This window comes from Natrix helvetica (assembly GCF_964273705.1).
Source record: "Natrix helvetica genome assembly, chromosome: Z".
In the NCBI taxonomy this organism is placed as follows: domain Eukaryota; kingdom Metazoa; phylum Chordata; class Lepidosauria; order Squamata; family Natricidae; genus Natrix; species Natrix helvetica.
In genome coordinates, this window is record NC_138554.1 from 136906973 (window position 1) to 136925766 (window position 18794).

Here is an 18794-nt window from a genome sequence, read left to right on the forward strand (position 1 = left end):
AAAATCCTTTCCCTTTTTGAAGATTTGAAAAAGAGAGCCTTGAACCCATTCATTCTTTTTGCAGACGAATAAAATTCCTTGAGTTAGTTTGACAGATTAAGAATCCTTTAATTTTAAAATCACGTCCCGTTAAGTTTATACTGTCTTTCCTGGAGCACTTCGTCAATTTATACAGGAACAGGAACAAAACTGGGTGTTTGTAATGATCCAGCGGGGACTTCACTTCTGCTCTTGTTTTTATCAAAATATAAATTGGTCCTCCAGGATCGTGAACTTCATGAACTATTTGCTCACTCTTGAATCTCAGTGCCCTCCTCCTTTCTCTACCTCCAGGTTTATGTGTTAAAACGGCCACATGTGGACAAATTTCTTCAGAGAATGGGAGACCTTTTTGAATGTGTGCTATTCACAGCCAGCCTTGCAAAAGTAAGTCATGCAATCCGTGTGTCTCTCATTCTCACAATCTCGTCTCATTTCACACAACACACTCTCACCCTGGTTAATTTTGTATCATTGCCTCAGCTTGGCCGTCTGGGTCCAGCATGTCTGAAGAAACGGGCATTTGGGGATCATTAACAATTGAGTTTTCTTCCTTTACCCAAATCTCCTAGAAGGAAAATTGGGGTCTTTTTTTTTTTTTTTTGGCATATCAAATAAGGAGAAAATAATTATCTTCATCTTCATCTCCCTCCCATCCCCTTTTTTTTTTCCTTCTGCTTTCTTTATCTGGCAACGTGTACTTTTGCCTGCTAATGTGTGGGTAAGTGTTTCCATGGTAACCGTATCACATAAGGGCTTGTCTCATAACTCAGCCTTCCTGGATTGCTCCTGATGCCAATATGGGAGGCTCTTTTTTTTAGTTACCATGGTTATGTGTGTGTGTGGGGAGGAGGGGTGTTAGAGAGAAAAATAGCTTATTACATAATGTACTATCCTTAAACTGGGACAGATTAAGCAGATCTATTGCACAGTTGGATCGATGTAATTAGTAGTAGAGTCTTCAAGCAGGTCAAATCGTACACAGCAAATCCAATATATGCAAATTCTGCTGACGTTACCTTTGTGGACTTGAGCTGTTCCGAACCAGGAAGGAAGGGGACCTATACTTTGTTGTACCCTTGAATTAGAAGTCATCGTGCTTTTAGTGACTTCCACCATAAATGTTTTAGTCTTGTGGTGTTTTCCAGTGTTGTCTGTACCTGTCATAGCAGAAAAGCTCTTGCCTGCTGCTTTTGCAGAGAATAAAATCATTATTGTGCACACTTCGATAGCAGTGGAGAAATTGGGAAGGTGCTGGGTATGGAGTGGGGGGAGTGGAGCAGTGGAGAAATTAGGAAGGTGCATTAAAACAGTGGAATAGAGTAACTTCACAAATAAGTTAGCCAGTGGCTCTTGTTTACAAGAGGGGCTTCCCTACAAGGCTGCTTCATCAAAATTATTCCTATTTTGGATTTTAAAAAGAATTACAAGCGAGGCACATAACAGATCACCAGCTTGGCAAAACAGCTGTGCGTGTATCCAAAGATAACTTTCCGAGCAGCTGCAAGAAACTTTGCAGAACATCTTTTTTACAAATTTCTCATCTAGATACGATTTTGGTGTGTTCAGTTCATGCCAGGTGTGGTGTTGGCAGAGAACCTAGGTTCAGGTATATCAAGTGCAGGAAAACGCCACTTTAACATTTCAGTGTTGAAGCAGCTTTAACTTTCTTCCATTTTCCAGCAGACTCTTCCTTCGCTGGTTCTTGAGAAGGAAGACTGAAAATCAAGACAAGTTCATTAGCCTTCCACGTTTTCATTGAAACTATCGTACTTAGGCATCGCCACAAAATTAGAAGATTGTCTAATCTGCGCTCTGAAATTCTATGCAGTGCAGAAAGTTACAAGATACACACTTTTCAAATTAAAACAGGATTATTATAAAATTACAAATAATATGCATATCGATCGTTAATAGTTTAAGTCTTGGTTTGTTCAATTTCTAGTCTAACACAGATAGTCCTCGACTTACGACCACAATGGAACCCAAAGTTTCCAATGCTAAGGGTGACATTGGTTAAGTGAGTTTGCCCCATTTTTCTTGCCACAGTTGTTAAGTGAACAATCACTGCGGTTGTTAAGTTATTAACACGGTTGTTAAGTGAATCTGGCTTCCCCATTAACGCTTCTCGTCAGAAGATTGCAAAAGGGATTACGTGACACACACCCCAGACCCTACAACCATTATAAAATATATGTCAGTTGTCCATCATCTGAATTTTGATCATGTGACCATGGGGATACCACAGTGTGAAAAAATAAGTCACTTTTTTTCCAGTGCCATGGTAACTTTGCACGGTCACTAAAAGGAACTGTTGTAAATCAAGGACTATCTTTATAGCAGAATATGTTTAGGAAAGTACAAGATTATATACTCTGTTCCTTCATCAGGAATTGGTCTAAAACCATGATGGCGAATTTATGGCACGCATGCGCACGCTGGCCAGCTGATATTTGGCCTTGATTTCCGGCAGTTTTTCTACAGTCCTGAAGCCTCCAGAGGGCAAAAACCCACCCAATGCGCAACCCGGAAGTTTGGGAACGGAAGCTCCTAGAAAGATTTTGGAGCCTGGGGAGGGCGAAAAACGGACCTACTGGGCCTACCGGAAGTCGGAAAATGGCCATTTCTGGCCTCCGGAGGGAGGGGTGGTGAGGAGGCCATTTTTGCCCTCTCCAGGCTCCAAGAAACCAGTACACGTGGGGCAGGGGTCATGCGCGCATGGGCAGGGGGCACAGCACAGAGGGGCATTAAATTATAGGGGTTGGCATGCAAGCGCGTGGTTTTGGCACGCAAGGCGAAAAAGTTTCGCCATCCCTGGTCTAAAGCCTACCTGCTCCTTTTGTCACGGTTTATTTCTCTTTCTAAAAATGAGACTTTCCAATCGTACTTCATATCACACGGACGAAATGCCATTTTGATTTTGATCTAGACGAAGCTGGTTCCTTTTGGTGATGCTTTTCGAATTTAACTTGAACCAAATCCCAAAGATGCTTTTTCAAAAAAAACCAACTAGGTTATCTTGGTTTCTTTTTTCCCCTTTGAAAATGTTTGGCTTCTGCAGTTGGATAAGAAGCAAATGTTTTCAAAGGGGGAAAAAACCTTTGCAGCAACCCCATAATGATGTGATCAAAATGTAGATACTTGGCAACTGGTTCATATTTATGACGGTCACAGTGTCCCGGGGGCCTGGGATCACCTTTGGCAACCTTCTGGCAAGCAAAGTCAAGGAGGAAGCCAGATTCATTTAATCACCTGAGTTACTAACTTATCAAGTGCAGTGATTCACTTAACAACTGTTGCCAAGAAAGGTTATACAAGAGGGCAAAACTCACTTAACAAATGTCTCACTTAACAACATAGATTTTGGGCTCAATTTTGGTCATAATTTGAGGATGACTTGTATTTTGGTGTGTTCAATCCTCAATTTCCTGGGGCCCCTTTTAGCGCTTGGTTCCTAGGAAGACCTCTTACCCTAAGCTTGAATCATTTGTACCAGACTAAAAATAACACTTTAACCCAACGTCTGTCATCATTTTTGACTTCTGGAAGCTTTTACGTCACATCCTAGGAAAGCACTTAGCCACACTGTCATCATGGTTTTATCTTCATTTCTTCATTGGGGCTTATTTAATGCTTGTACTGTATATATAAAAATATACATTTAGTTTTCATGGGGAGAGAAACATTCTCTTATTTCTTAACCGTAACCCCTTTTCTTTTATTTAAAAAAAATGTTCAAAAGTATGCAGACCCAGTGGCAGATTTGTTGGACCGTTGGGGTGTATTTACGGCTCGACTCTTCCGGGAATCCTGTGTGTTCCACAGAGGAAATTACGTGAAAGATCTTAGCCGGCTCGGACGAGAATTGAGCAAAGTCGTCATCGTAGACAATTCTCCTGCGTCTTACATTTTCCACCCTGAAAATGCTGTAAGTAATTTTGATCTCAATTTTGTGGTTGTTCAGTCATTAGGTTGTGTCTTGACTCTTCGCGATCCCATGGACCACAGCATGTTATGTCCCCCTTGCCCTTCTCTGTCTTCCCATTAACACGTGAAGGGTTAATACAACTCTATAAGGCTTTGGTAAGACCATACTTGGAATACGGCATTCAGTTTTGGTCACCACGATGTAGAAAAGATGTGGAGACTCTAGAAAGAGTGCAGAGAAGAGCAACAAAGAGGATTAGGGGACTGGAGACTAAAGCATATGAAGAATGGTTGCAGGAACTGGGTATGTTTAGCTTAAGAGAAAGAAGGACTAGGGGAGACAGGATAGCGGTGTTCCAATATCTCAGGGGTTGCCACAAAGAAGAGGGAGTCAAACTATTCTCCAAGGCACCTGAGGGTAGAACAAGAAGCAATGGGTGGAAACTAATCAAGGAGAGAAGCAACTTAGAACTGAGGAGAAATTTCCTGACAGCGAGAACAATTAATCAGTGGAACAACTTGCCTCCAGAAGTTGTGAATGCCCCAACACTGGAGGTTTTTAAGGAAGAGATTGCACAGCCATTTATCTGAAATAGTAATGGGTTTCCTGCCTGACCAAGGGGTTGTATTAGATAATCTTCAAGGTCCCTTCCAATTCTGTTATTCTATTCTGTCTTCTGGAGTTTTCCCAAATTCATGTTCATTGTATCTAACCATCTCATCCTCTACTGTTCCCTTCTCCTTTTGCCTTCTATTTTTCCGAATATTACGGTCTACTTTAGTGGCCAAAGTATTTGAGCTTCAGTTTCAAGATCCATCTTTCTTAAAGAGCAGTCACGATTTACTTCCTTTAGGATTGACTGGTTGGATCTCCTTGTAACCCAAGGGACTTTCAAGACTCATCTTTAACAATGGTTGTAATATATGGAAGTAGTTTTACTTTTGGTTCTGTTTAGAGAGATACTTGTTGACTTTTTCTTTTTTTTAATAGACTCCAGAGTGTCAGTTTAATAAGAAATTTGGGGATCTACCATTAGAGAATTATAACTCTCTGGTCATCTGCCAAAGAAACCATTACTTAAATTCATGAATTAAAGAAGAGAGCCTTCTGTGTTATTGCCCCCACCCTGTTGAACATTCTCCTCCCAGAGGAGAGATGGACCCCCACTCTCCTCACCTTCTGAGAAGCTGTAAAAACTTGGTTCTTTGGCCTTGTTTGGGTCTACAGCCCACAGCACTATGGCTAGTTAACACCCTGAAAGCCCCCTTAAGAATAAACACATTTATTTTTAACTTATCCTTTCCTTTTAACATTTTGTATCTTTTAATATTTTAAAATATTAAAAAGAGTCCTTCTGTGATATAGATGGGTGTGTTTTCAAAATGTAATAAAATAAAACCTAAAATGCCAAATTGTGCGTCAATCACCAGCAGACGGTGAGTTCTAGTCCCGCCTTAGCCATGAGATCCAGCTGGGGGACTTTGGGCCAATCACCCGGAGATGTTAAATTCTACTCCTGCCTTAGGCATAAAAGTCAGCTGGGTGACTTTGGGCCAATCCCTTTCTCTCATCCTAACTCACCTCACGTGGTTGTTGTTGTGAGGATATTCAGAGCAGGAGGGAATTCTGGATATGTTTGCCACCTTGAATTATCTCTAAAACTAATAAAGGTGAGATAGGAGTAAATGAATAAAATACTAAACCATCTCCTTGAATAATGCAAGTGACCCTATGACTTTGTCTGGAACTTCATGACTGGAGGAGTGTGTGTGTGTGTGTGTGAGAGAGAGAGAGAGAGAGAGACTTTCCTCAACATACAACCACCATCCAGCCCAGGTTTTCAATTGTTAAGCAGGACAGTTTAACAGGAATAAATGAATTATTTCTAAAATTAATAAATTATGGGATAGGAGTAAATGAAGTTTCTTAAGGCTTCGAGCAACCTACAACTGCAGAATAATAATAATAATAATAATAATAATAATAATAATAATAATAATAATAATAATAATAATAATAATAATAATAATAATAATAATAATAATAATAATAATAATAATAAATAATAATAATAATAATAATAATAATAATAATAATAATAATAATAATAATAATAATAATAATAATAATAATAATAATAATAATAATAATAATAATAAAATACATTACGACATCCTAGGCCCCTGGGTGGGGCCCGACTAGTAATTAATGCCAAATCCGGCGAAACAACTGGCCGCTGTGATACAATTCTGTTGATGCAATAATAATAATAATAATAATAATAATAATAATAATAATAATAATAATAATAATAATAATAATAATAATAATATGTTGGGCTGTTGTTGCTTTTTTATTTCAGGTGCCTGTTCAGTCCTGGTTTGACGACATGACAGACACAGAATTGCTGGACCTTATTCCTTTCTTTGAAGGGTTAAGCAGAGAGGAGGAAGTCTACACCATGCTCCACAAGCTGTGTAACAGGTAGTCGACTCCTTGAACACCTGTCCTGTTGCATTACCTGAAGCCTCTCCCAGAGACTGCTCTGGATAAACCTTCAATGTTCCTTCAATGATCTTCCTTTGCCATGCAAGACAGCCGCGACCCAGTGCTTCTAAATCATAAGATTGACTTAACGCCATGAAGTGAACGGATTATGTCTTAAAAGAAATGATGATGGAAAAAGAAGCTATTTTGAATGGGACGTTTAGCGCATTTCATAAACAAAGTTCTGCTCTTTTTTCCCCCCCTTAAAACATGCCAAAAAAAAAAATATGAACGCTTGGTGTTAACTGGTTCACCAGTCAAGTCATCGCCCCCCCCCTCCATCCGCTTCCCAGCTCATCCTGCTATGCAGTGTTTTCCCCACCCTGCCCTGCTTCATTAGAGCAGTTGACCTGACTCTGAACTTGATTTCTTCCAGGATGAAGTGCCTTTTTGGATGTTGTTTTAAGATTTACAAAACAAAAACAAAAAAATCACTTTTGTACAAGAGGTATTTCCAGAATCTTTTAAGTCTTGTATTGTTTAAATGCTTGAAGAAGAAGAGGAAAAAAAAAGACAGAGTTGGGAGACCTTTTTTTTTTTTTAATAGAGCAACTTAAAACTACGGAATCAAAGAAGAAATTTGGGGAAGGTTGTTACTGTCCTTAAAATACCAACGGCTATATTTTGTATACCGCATTTGAAGCCTCATAACCAATAGGTAGAAGTAAATGGGATAACATCTAAGATGGAGATGCATCTCCCTTATTAATTTGGATGATGTTTTGCACTTAGTTTAGGGCATATCTGCATTTATTTATTTTTTAACGGAACGCAGCAAAATGGAAGGGGAAATGTCCTCCCTTGCAACTCCACATTCCCTTCAAGAAGAGTCTCCGATTGTGTTTGCTAACGCACAACTGCCAGGTGTTTCTGAGGTTCAGGGATAAAATGGAGAGAAAGCGTAGAAGACAATGAGTGTATTTGTTCAGCATGAAATATTTATGGTGAGGTATTGCAAACGATGCTCTTAACGTCCCAGGGGAAGCGAAGTTTCTTTCCATAGCCCTCCTTCCTTTCCGTGGCCCTGGTGGGAGACATTTCCCTTTATATTTTTTAGTTTTTAAATTGTGCCCTGTGTTTTTGTTTTCTCTCTTTCAATTGCTGCTAACAAAGGCTCACCAAATGGAACTGAACGTTGGCTTTTATACTGTTCTTTGCCGCTGTGCCTGAGCTACTGGAATTTCAAAAGCCCTTTGCACCCTTAGTTTCTGGCCAACGCAGTCGTGTGTTAATTAATTATTATTATTTTTTAAATTCGGGGTTGTCACCAGTGTTTCCACAGTGGTGGTGGAATTTTTCTTCCCTTCATGCTTCTTCCATTTTTTGTTTTTTTTAAAAAAGGAAAAATAGGGATGTTAGTTCTGTGCTTTAATTCTATGATGAAACATTTGATTCTTCTTTCTCTTAGCAACTTTCTAACGTGATCTAATGGTCAGTGCGTGGAGATCCTTAGAACTAACAGCATTTAGGGAAAATTGGGTTGTTGGAATGAATTTTTTTTTAGTATTTTTATTTCATATCTGCTTATTCCTTAGTATAGAACAAGATTTGAGCTTTTTCTGAAAACCACAACCCTGTTAAGTGAATTGGTCTGAGAGAAAGCACAATTGCACCATACTGGGGTGGGGGTTTTTTTTGGCCAAGATCATCAAATCAATCTCTATTATTTAGATGTATGCATTTTTTCATCCTTGGAGGGAAACATTGTATAAATATGAAGAATATTGGTCTTCTCTCTCCATCTCTCTCTCCCCCTCTCCTTCTCCTTCTTCCTCTCTCTTTCTCCCCCTCTCTCTCTCTCTCCCTCCCACTCCCTCCCTCTCTCTCTCTCAACCTCTACAAGAGGGTGCATTTCAGTTGTATGTTTCCATCCTCCTTCTAAATTCATTTTTATTTTACTTTTTTACACCAACCAAAGCCCTTTGAAATGCTTAAATTAGCCATAGTGGACAAGAACTGTCTTTAAAACATTTGGTGCTTATCCCAGTTTTAAAAAAACAACACCACCATTTCTCAGATGCTGAGATTACAGGTTTTTGTTCCTTGCCTTTGCCCAGTTTTAGATGAATTTGTTTAAAAGGTTTTTTTAGCTAAGAAGCAGATGGGCCCATCTTTTCGAAGTGAACATTCAGGCCAACATGCATAGGCAGAAAACAGGCGATCGGACGTACAGTAAAACAAAAAAAGCCAAAAACCAGATTTTTGACTCCATCCAAGGAATTTTTAATCAGTGTTTGGAGAACTCTGATCAGCAGGACAGTCCTATACAAACCCCAAAAGATGCCTCCGCATATATCTTCATTTGACTTATGGAAGGTTCTTCTTTTAATTGTATGTCTTGTTTGCCAAGAATCTGATATGTTCAGAATAATAACATCTGGAATGTTGGTGGTTTCCTTTCTTTTTTCTTCCCTTCTTTCTTTTGTTTGTTTGAAGTTTTACTTGAGTGCTGGTTAAGTCCATGAAGCTCAATTTCAGCGAGATCTTTAATTTGGGTATTTGAGTTCAACATAGTGAAGCATTTATACTGCCAAAGCGTGTTCTCTAAGCAGTATTTTTTTTCTACTGTATTTCTAGCTTTCTGAGCTTCGGATACAGTCTGCAGGGAAAAAGAATTCAGGTTGCAACCGGGGCAAATACGATGGCAATGGTTGGTATTAAGTTGAAGAAAAATTGCAGTGTTTTTTTCTGGCTCCTCTTGAATCATTTGATCTTCCCAACAACCAGTTTCCATCCTATCTTCCCCTTTCTAATAATGTGTGTCTTTTGACAGTTTTATGCGATCCGTTGTGCATAACACAGGCCATTATGCTTTACTTTGCTTTTTTATAAAATCAATGGGTTTTTTTCTCTCTCTCTCTCTATCTAGTTGCCTTAAATGTCTGTGAATGAATGTTGATTATGAAAAGTGTCTTGTAATATGATGGGGAATCCCACATCCAGCAGACAACAGAACTTCCAGTGGGGATCCCAATTCTGATAAATTCTGGGATGTGGAAATTTATCAATTTTTGGAAAATCGTGGTTATAACAACCACGTGCCTTTTCCTTACTTGGGCACGATTTCATTCTGGATCTCCTCAGGTAAATGTAATCCTGAGAATAGAGGATGTTGCTTGTGGAAGGCCGAAGAAAACCTATTTTAAAATTTAGGCATTACTTCTGTTTGCACTGGATTTTCTGAGACAATACATTTGGGGGGGAATTGTTTGTGAAGCATCTTACAGCCATATTCAAGGTGCTTAGAAATCCCTCAGAAATATTGTCCTGTTTTTGAGGTTGATCTGTGATCAGTCGCACACAAGAGGAATAAAATCAGTTTGGGTCCATTTCAGTGAGCCATTAATTAACCTGTCCAATCAGTTACTTTTCAAACTCTTTAACACAAGGCAGGAGATGCCTTGAATGAATATGCAATCATGCTTGGCTGTAAACTAGAATTCTATTGACACCTACACAATTTTTCAGGTACACACCAGTTTCATATGCCCTGGGTTGAATGCAACATTTAGTGGGCCCTTTGTAGAAAAGTTAGCCAAGATGGTGCCCTTGATTGGAAGGGCATGAGTCAGCAACATCTACCACCTTCTGCAACGTAGCTTGAAGGGTGGCATTTTGAATATCTGATGAATGCAAGCAGCCCAGGGAGAAGGTGGGGGTGGAGTCAAAAAAGTAGATAATGCAAGTAAAAAGGGGCAAGGTTTCAATACTACGATTGCGGCATCTTTAATCAATACAATACAATAGTAGAGTTGGAAGGGACCTTGGAGGTCTTCTAGTCCAACCCCCTGCTCAGGCAGGAAACCCTATACCGTTTCAGACAAATGGCTATCCAACATCTTCTTAAAGACTTCCAGTGTTGGGGCATTCACAACTTCTGGAGGCAACTTCTGTTCCACTGATTAATTGTTCTCACTGTCAGGAAATTTCTCGGCTCTAAGTTGCTTCTCTCTTTGCTTAGTTTCCACCCATTGCTTCTTGTTCTACCCTCAGGTGCTTTGGAGAATAGTTTGCAACCCCTGAGATATTGGAAGACTGCTATCATGTCTCCCCTAGTCCTTCTTTCTCTTAAGCTAAACATACCCAGTTCCTGCAACCGTTCTTCATATGTTTTAACCTCCAGTCCCCTAATCATCCTTGTTGCTCTTCTCTGCACTCTTTCTAGAGTCTCCACATCTTTTCTACATCGTGGCGACCAGAACTGAATGCAGGATTCCAAGTGTGGCCTTACCAAGGCATAATCCCCTATCCCTGATCCTGAACTTTAAACTTCTGCTTGCCTCTTGAGGAGTTCTGTTGTCACTTGTACGTTGGGAGATTTTGTGTGTGTGTGTGGGGGGGGGGCGTGATTTAAAAATTAGCATGATGCACCACCAGCACTTGAAGGGTTCCTAGAATATGAAATTCCTTCCTTCCTTTCCCTTCCTTTCTTTTCCCTTCCCTTCCCTTCCCTTCCTTCTTGGGAAAGCAAGTTGTTTCTTCTTGCTCAACTTTTTTGTACTGTAACTTAAAAAAAAAACACAGCAAGAAAAGCTTTTAATTGACAAATTGCTCCACCTCCAGAGTTGTTTAATTTGTGATGTGTGCAGTCTCTATTCCTGGCATCATTGACGAACTAGAATGAAAATGTGGAAACTCCAATCTCGAAAGAACCTGGAAATATCTGTGTAAAAAAAAAAAGCTGTAGTATATATATATTTTCCAAAATGAAAAATAATTGCTCTATAGATCTGTTTTTTAAAAATAATAATAAAATACCAAACCGCACAGTCCTATTGTAAATTGAATGTTTTTGCCTCTGATTTAAAGGTGCTGCAACAATTACTTTGACTGGGAAGGCAAATTAGGATTGAAAAATGGCTTGAAATCCTATCAGCTACCTATGCAAAATAAATAAAAGCTGACTATTTTTTTTCTATTTTATTTCTGGGAACTATGAAAAGATCACAAGCAATGGGTGAACTGTTTGTTAATCTAATAAAGGAACTGTTTACACACTTCCCTGCTTTGAACAATGCCACACTTCATGGGGAAAAAACAGATTTAACCATGGGAGGATTTATGAAGAGAGGCAAAGAAATTAATAACCAGGTTTAATGGAGGGTGGGGATATTAAGGTATTTAAAAATAGGGTTTTTTTTATAAAGGTAATCTGGACAGTTATGCATGGGGGCCATTGAGAAGGATGTTCTGAAGTTTTTCAAAAATCACTTTACTCTTTAAAAGGACAAAGCAGTTTCCCACTGATTAGGTCAAAGTTCCTCCAAACCGGGCCACTTCCCAGTGTGTGGACTTCAACTCCCAGTATTCTCTGCAAAGGCATGCTAAAGGAAGAATTCTGGGAGATAAAAACTGCCCACATCCACAAAGTGGTTAGCCTATTCTAAATTCTGCCACATGTTTCCTGAACACCCTTAAATAAGACCGACAAAAAACAACAATAGGCTACTGATTTTTTAGACATACCCATAACTTTAACAGTTGTTTTTAAACCACAAAACAATTTTGCCCAAAATGCTCCTTATTTTAGCAAAACCTAAGTCTGTGAATGAATGTTCAGATTAATTCAGGATGCGTTAAATAACATTCTAAAGAAAGCTCAGCTTTCTAAAAGGATTGTGAATAAAAACATCAGAAAAAAAAAAGTATATTCCTAATTTGCATGGAATTTTTCATTCAAATATGATTTCATCCTCTAAAAGGATCCTCCAGAATTTGCATCCACCAGAGAAGGAGTGTTGCAATGAAACAAATCTCTTTATATTGGGGGGGGGGGGGGGAGAGAGATCCAGAAAACTTTTGATATTGATATTTTGATATCAATATTTTATCAAATATCAATATTTTGATATTGATCCCTCAATATCAGAGGTAGGATTCAGCCAGTTCGAAAATTTGTTAACTTTATGAGCAGTTTGGTTAACTGGTTGTTGGAAGAAATTGTCAGGGCAGAGAACTGGCTGTTAAAATTATTTGAATCCCACCACTGCCCAATATGTTATATTAGACCAGTGATGGCGAACCTATGGCATGCGTTCCACAGGTAGCATGTGTAGCCATATTTCGTGGAACGACAGCTGTCGTCTCCGGCAGCATGCATCCCCTGGCCAGCTGAATTTCCCCCTCCCCGGGCTTCAGGAAAGCCTCCGGAGACTGGGGAGGAGTTGCGCATGCATGCACGGGGTGGGTGGGTGGGTTCGCATGCACAGGTGGGTGGGGAGATTGAGTGGGCGTGCATGCAATTTTGGCATTCCGTAAGAAAAAGTTTCGGCATCACTATTAGACCAAGGGTATCCAAACTCGGCAACTTTAAGACTTGTGGACTTCAACTCCCAGGATTCCTCAGCCAGCAGGGAGGAATTCTGGGAGTTGAAGTTCACAAGTCTTTTAAGTTGCCAAGTCTGGAGACCACAAAGGGTGGGGATTGGTTTGTTGGAGAAAGAGACTTGATGAGATCACTAAATTCTCATTAATGTACCGATTTTTTCAGGCCACAAGATGGCAAAGTCGAGCTACTAATTTTTGAACAGGAAATACAACCTCAGTGGGTTGAAGGTAGAATTCCACTGGATTATCATCCATCTAAATCCATTTTCCAGCCCTTGCTAAACCTGTATGATGACATCCCTGTATATATGTCGCCCGTATATAGTTTTCTAGCGAAGTATTTGCCTTTAACCTACTCTTTCTGCAATCTTTGATCTTGTAAGCACTAAAAACAGAAGAAAATCAGGAAGTAGCAAAGCAGATAATTTCAAATGTTAAAAGAAATGTATTAATGCCTTTTTCTAACATACAATGCTTCAAGAGACAGCCTGGTGTTGGACGTATTCTTGATTTTTGCACCGAATTTGCTTTATTTAGCGAGAATAAAGGGTGCATATGAATTTAATAATTTTTTTTAAAAAATGCAATATATTAAAACATTTGGGTGGTTTCCTGTAGAAATATTATCACATACTACATTTAATATTGGACTGACCTTGGGTGCTTAGTAGAATCAGGTAAAAGAATTAGCTGGCACTGAGAGGCCTAGAATCATCAGGGACCTTGGAGGTCTTCTAGTCCAACCCCCTGCCCATGGCAGGAGCCCTTATACCTCCAAATCCACTTTGATTTAATTCCATTTTACAGGTAATCCTTGACCTACAACTATTTTATTAGTGACTGTTCAAAGTTATGTCACTGAAAACAGCGACATGACTTGTTTTTCACATTTTAACAACCGTTGCACCATCCCCATGGTCATGTGACCGAAATTCAGGCAACGGAACCATATTTATGACGGTTGCAGAATCTCCGGAGTCATAAGATCCCCTTTTGCGACTTTTTGACAAGGGCAGTCAATGGGGAAGCCTGATTCGCTTAGCAACCATGTTACTAGTTTAACAACTGCAGTGGTTCACTAAACAACAAAAGAGTTGTAAAATGGGACAAAACTCAGCAACTGTCTTGCTTAGCAGCTGTCTGGCTTGCTTAATTTTATACAATACAATACAATACAATACAATACAATAGCAGAGTTGGAAGGGACCTTGGAGGTCTTCTAGTCCAACCCCCTGCCTAGGCAGGAAACCCTATATCACTTCAGACAAATGGCTATCCAACATCTTCTTAAAGACTTCCAGTGTTGGGGCATTCACAACTTCTGGAGGCAACTTCTGTTCCACTGATTAATTGTTCTAACTGTCAGGAAGTTTCTCCTCAGTTCTAAGTTGCTTCTCTCCTTGATTAGTTTCCACCCATTGCTTCTTGTTCTACCCTCAGGTGCCTTGGAGAATAGTTTCACTCCCTCTTCATTATGGCAGCCCTTGAGATTTTGGAAGACTGCTATCATGTCTCCCCTAGTCCTTCTTTTCATTAAACTAGACATTTTGAGCTCAATTATTGTCATATGCCGAAGTCTACTGTAAATTCCATTCACTTTTAAGGATCAAGAAAACAGCTCCTATGTCAGACAATATGCCTTTTTGGGCTAATGACTTTAAACTGCAAGCTCTCTCTGTAGAACCTACAACCCCATACAACTAGCAAAAAGTGGCAAGGTTTCTTGAACATCAGAATCTGATGGGGTTTTTTGGTCTCATTGGTTAAGTGCCATCAAGTCAATTTAAGCTGTGTAGGAAGTTAGCACCCACCCGTCTCCTAGGAAAATGAAATATCCTGGGAAATATTGAAAGGGCAGAATATTATATTTCTCTGGATAAGAAATGGAGAAACCTGTTTTTAGGCAGGAAGCAGACTCACTGTTAATAGCCCCACCTTTGACAACGGGCCATTAAAAGGCCTGAGCCAGTCTATTCTACATAACAAAGATCTCCCCTTCAGCTCCAAAACGATGGGATTAAGGCGTGATACTATTGGCCCTTTACCCATCTCACCACAGGGCACCTGGGAAGAAGCAATGCTCAACCAAACCTGGACTCAAAACGCAGCCTACAGAGTTGCCCCTACATGGCCCCATGGGAGCCTGACAACCAATCAGAATACAAGCTCAAGATCAAAGGCCAGAGAAGGCATAAAACAGGGACTTTCAGCATCTCTCTCTCTTTTTCTTCTTCACCCAACATCTGGAAGCATCTGATCCCCCTTTTCTGTTCAGGAGCTCAAGCCACGTGATCCTGTCCACCATTAAACCATCTTTCCAAGCAGCCTCCATGTTTCCAGTGTCTTTCTTTCCACTTGGAACTGAACCCAGAAGGATATTTCCTCCAACAGCTGTAAGGGACAACCTTCTCTAGAAGGACCAGGCCCAAAGTTAGTCTTTCAGGTGCTCCAGCACTGCCCCCCAAATGCCACTATGATTTGAGTTATCTACCTGGCTGTTGGCCATCTTTCTTTCCACTTTTTTCATCGTTGGGGGCTTCTCCAGAAAGCTGGCTCTTTGCATACATAACACATCCGTATGCTCCTTGGAGGAGAAAACCTGAATCGATTTATTCTGTTGAACCACTTGTTTTGTTTTCTTGGCTGTCCATACTATTCCCAAGGGTAATTCTCCAGCACCTGAGTCTAAAATCTTTCCATCCTGCTTCTTCAAAAACCAATTTTTTACTTCCATTGAGTGTTGCAAGAGAAGTTGTCTTAAATTTGAGAAGCACAGCTCTGGAGATAGAATATTTTTTGCACCTGCCCAACTTTTATCTTCCAGTCCAATCTGATTCATCAGCTCGATTAGAATATTATATCGATTGGATCGTTCAATCCATTGGAGTTGACTCAAAATCATGCAAAGCCTTTCTTTGATTTTCTATTTTTAGCCCAGTATTTACAGACCTAATAGTTTTCTAACTGTGCCCATTTCTGGTAGCTCTAGGGCTGCTGCACTCCTGAACGTAATTCTTTCATTAAATGCCTTGTTTCCTTCCCCACCCTATTTGCAAATACAGCAACCAGGAAGCATTTCAGCAACCAAATCTCTAGCAAAAACCTGGCATGGTTTTTGTAAAAGCTCTGCCAATGTTTTTTTGTCCTCCTTCTCTTTCCACCCTTCATTGATTCGTAAACATTTCCTGTACAGACTATCAGCTTTTAATAGGACACCGCCCAAGAGGCACAAACAGGTAAATCTGCAATTCTACCCTACTGGAAAAATTCCAAGGTTTATAATGATGTGCTTTGTCCTTAATTGTGAGAGGCCTGACCACAACCAGCATCATACAATAAAAGATTAGATCTGGGTTGAGAATCCACCTCACCTTTGACCTTCTCCAGGTGCCAATCGTGGGCTGAATGAAGAATGGAAACAGATGTGAAGTAATGAAAACAGCAAAAGCACTTAGACTTATATACTGCTTCATAGTGCTTCATAGTGCCCTCTCTAAGCAGTTTACAAAGTCAGCCTCTTGTCCCCAACAATCTGGGTCTTCATTTTAACCACCTCAGAAGGATGTGAAGGATGAGTCAACCTCGAGCCGGTCAGGATTGAACTGCTGGCAGTAGGCAGAGTCAGCCTGCAATACTGCATTCTAACCACAGCTCTCAACCCTAGAGATTTATCCACAGGTAGTCCTCTACTTACAACTTCAATTGAGCCCACCCTTTCTGTTGCTGAGTGAGATATTTGTTAAGTGAGGTTTGCTCCATTTTCTGACCGTTCCTGACACAGTTGCTAAGTTAATCACTGCAATTCTTAAATTAGCAAAAATAGTTGTTAAGTGAATCTGGTTTTCCCATTGACTATGCTGGTCACAAAAAATGATCACATAACCCTGAGACATTGCAATCATCATAAGTATGGACCAGTTGCCAAGCGTCTGAATTTTGATCATATGACCATGGGGATGCTGCAACAGTTGTAAGTGTGAAAAACGATCATAAATCCCTTTTTTCAGTGCCATTGTCACTTTGGACGCTAAGTGAGCTGTTGTAAGTCGAGAACAATCTCTACAGAACTTATCAATGTCAACAATGTGTTGTGCACGCAGTCCTTGAATTACAACCAATTATTTAGTGACCATTCAAAGTTGCAATGGTAGTGAAAAAAATGACATGACAATTCACATTTATGACCATTGCAGACCCCCCCCCCTGTGGTCACATGATCAAGATTCGGAAGCTCACTTTGAAAATGTACCCAAATTTATCCCCCAAATGTTGGAGATGCAGCCACAAGCCTGGAACATTCTATCATATGTGGTGGACGTGCCCCATCACAAGGAAATACTGGTGCAAAATTCGGAAATGGTTGGAAGAAATTACAGAGCGAAAAATAGAACTCAAACCAGAAGCATTCTTATTGGTCTTATTACTAGACCAAAAAAATGGATAAACAATCTCAATACATAATCATACACACACTCACTGCAGCCAGGATTGCTTTCGCACAAAACTGGAAAAAAATCAATACACCCGCAGATGAAACTATAATCAGGAAAATACTCGAATGCACAGAAATGGATAACATGACAATAGAACTAAAAGAAAGAGAAGAATAGGACTTCTATAAAGTATGGAATAAAATGTATAAGTGGCTAGAAATCAGAAGCCAAAACAGAAAATAGAGAATATAAATATATGGTGATACAAATAATGAATATTATTATAAGTGTTAGCACTACGTTTGCTACATTATAGGACAAGGTTATAGTAATGGGAAGGCAATGCAGAAGGGAGAATTATACGGAAAAGCTAAGCAGGAAAGCCGATATAGAAAGCTGTAAAATTACTCTATATTGTTATGTATGTTTTGTGGGTTTTTTCCCCTTGTTGTGCCTTCTTTACTGTTTTTAAAGATTAAAATACTCAATAAAATTATTATTTTTTAAAAAAAGATTCAGAGGCTTGGCAACTGGCATGTACTTATGACGGTCGCAGAAACCCGGGGGTCACGTGATCCCCCTTTTGTGACAAGCAAAGTCAACGAGGAAGCCAAATCAGCTTAACAACCATGTTATTAATTCAACAACTGAAGTGATTCACTTAACAACTGTGGCAAGAAAGGTCTTGAGCCACCCAGGGTCACTTAGATGAGCTGGACATCCATATAAATAAATAAAAAATAATAATGATGATAAAACTTGAGATCTGGTGTTTTGTAAGGCAAGTACTTTCTGCAAGGACAATATAAGAAGGGCACCGTGAGAACTTTTGCCACAAAAACTAGCCCTTAACCAGGGGAGGACTTCTACAGGGTCTCCTGAGTTCGGGAGAACCCATAGCTAATGTTATGGCCAGTTTGGAGAACTTCCAAATCCCACCCCTGGCTTGCCTCGCCCCCCTTCCCCCCAGGAGTCTCCGTTTTGGATGCGAGGTAAGTGCAGGGCCCACACGGAGGTTCGGGGAGGGGGAAAAACTGGCCATCTGGACGTTCTGGGAAGCCAGAAACTTGGAGGGCCTCTGGAGCCCAGGGGAGGCAGTTTTCGCCCTCCCGCAAGCTCAAGGAAAGCCTCCGGAACCTGGGGAAGGTAAAAACGGCCTCCCCACAGGAGGCCAACTAGGCCACGCCCATTGTAACTGGAAAGAGAACCCGATTTTTGAAGCCCATCCCTGCTTCTAAACCAGGATGGTCCTCAAGTTATGACTGTAGTAGAGTTTGCTCACCACAGTGATAACTCATAATAGTCATACGTGATAAAGTCGTGTGGCCAATCTTATGACGTGTTTGGTGATGGTTATTAAGCAAACCAGTGGTCCTCTGCTTTGCCCACAACTGGAAGCAAATGGAAGGTTTTCAGCAAAACGGTCATCAAACATGGTCAGGTGACCCACAGGTCTAAAAACGGACCATAAATTACAGCCTAACTGCTGAGCACTAAAGTTTCAGGACTGTGGGAGAAGT

The 18794-nt window shown here is 40.1% G+C and overlaps 1 protein-coding gene across 2 annotated transcripts in view; it reads left to right on the plus strand.

The window, feature by feature from the left end:
- The window catches only part of CTDSPL (CTD small phosphatase like), a 73006-nt gene extending 61574 nt beyond the window's left edge, over nucleotides 1-11432 (plus strand). For both annotated transcript variants that reach the window (XM_081971701.1, XM_081971700.1), the window contains 3 exons: nucleotides 334-426; nucleotides 3782-3967; nucleotides 6330-11432. In XM_081971701.1, the coding sequence (XP_081827827.1) occupies nucleotides 334-426; nucleotides 3782-3967; nucleotides 6330-6455 (405 nt within the window). In that variant the 3' untranslated portion in view covers nucleotides 6456-11432. The remainder of the gene's footprint in view (nucleotides 1-333; nucleotides 427-3781; nucleotides 3968-6329) is intronic.
- The last annotated feature ends 7362 nt before the right edge of the window (nucleotides 11433-18794 follow it).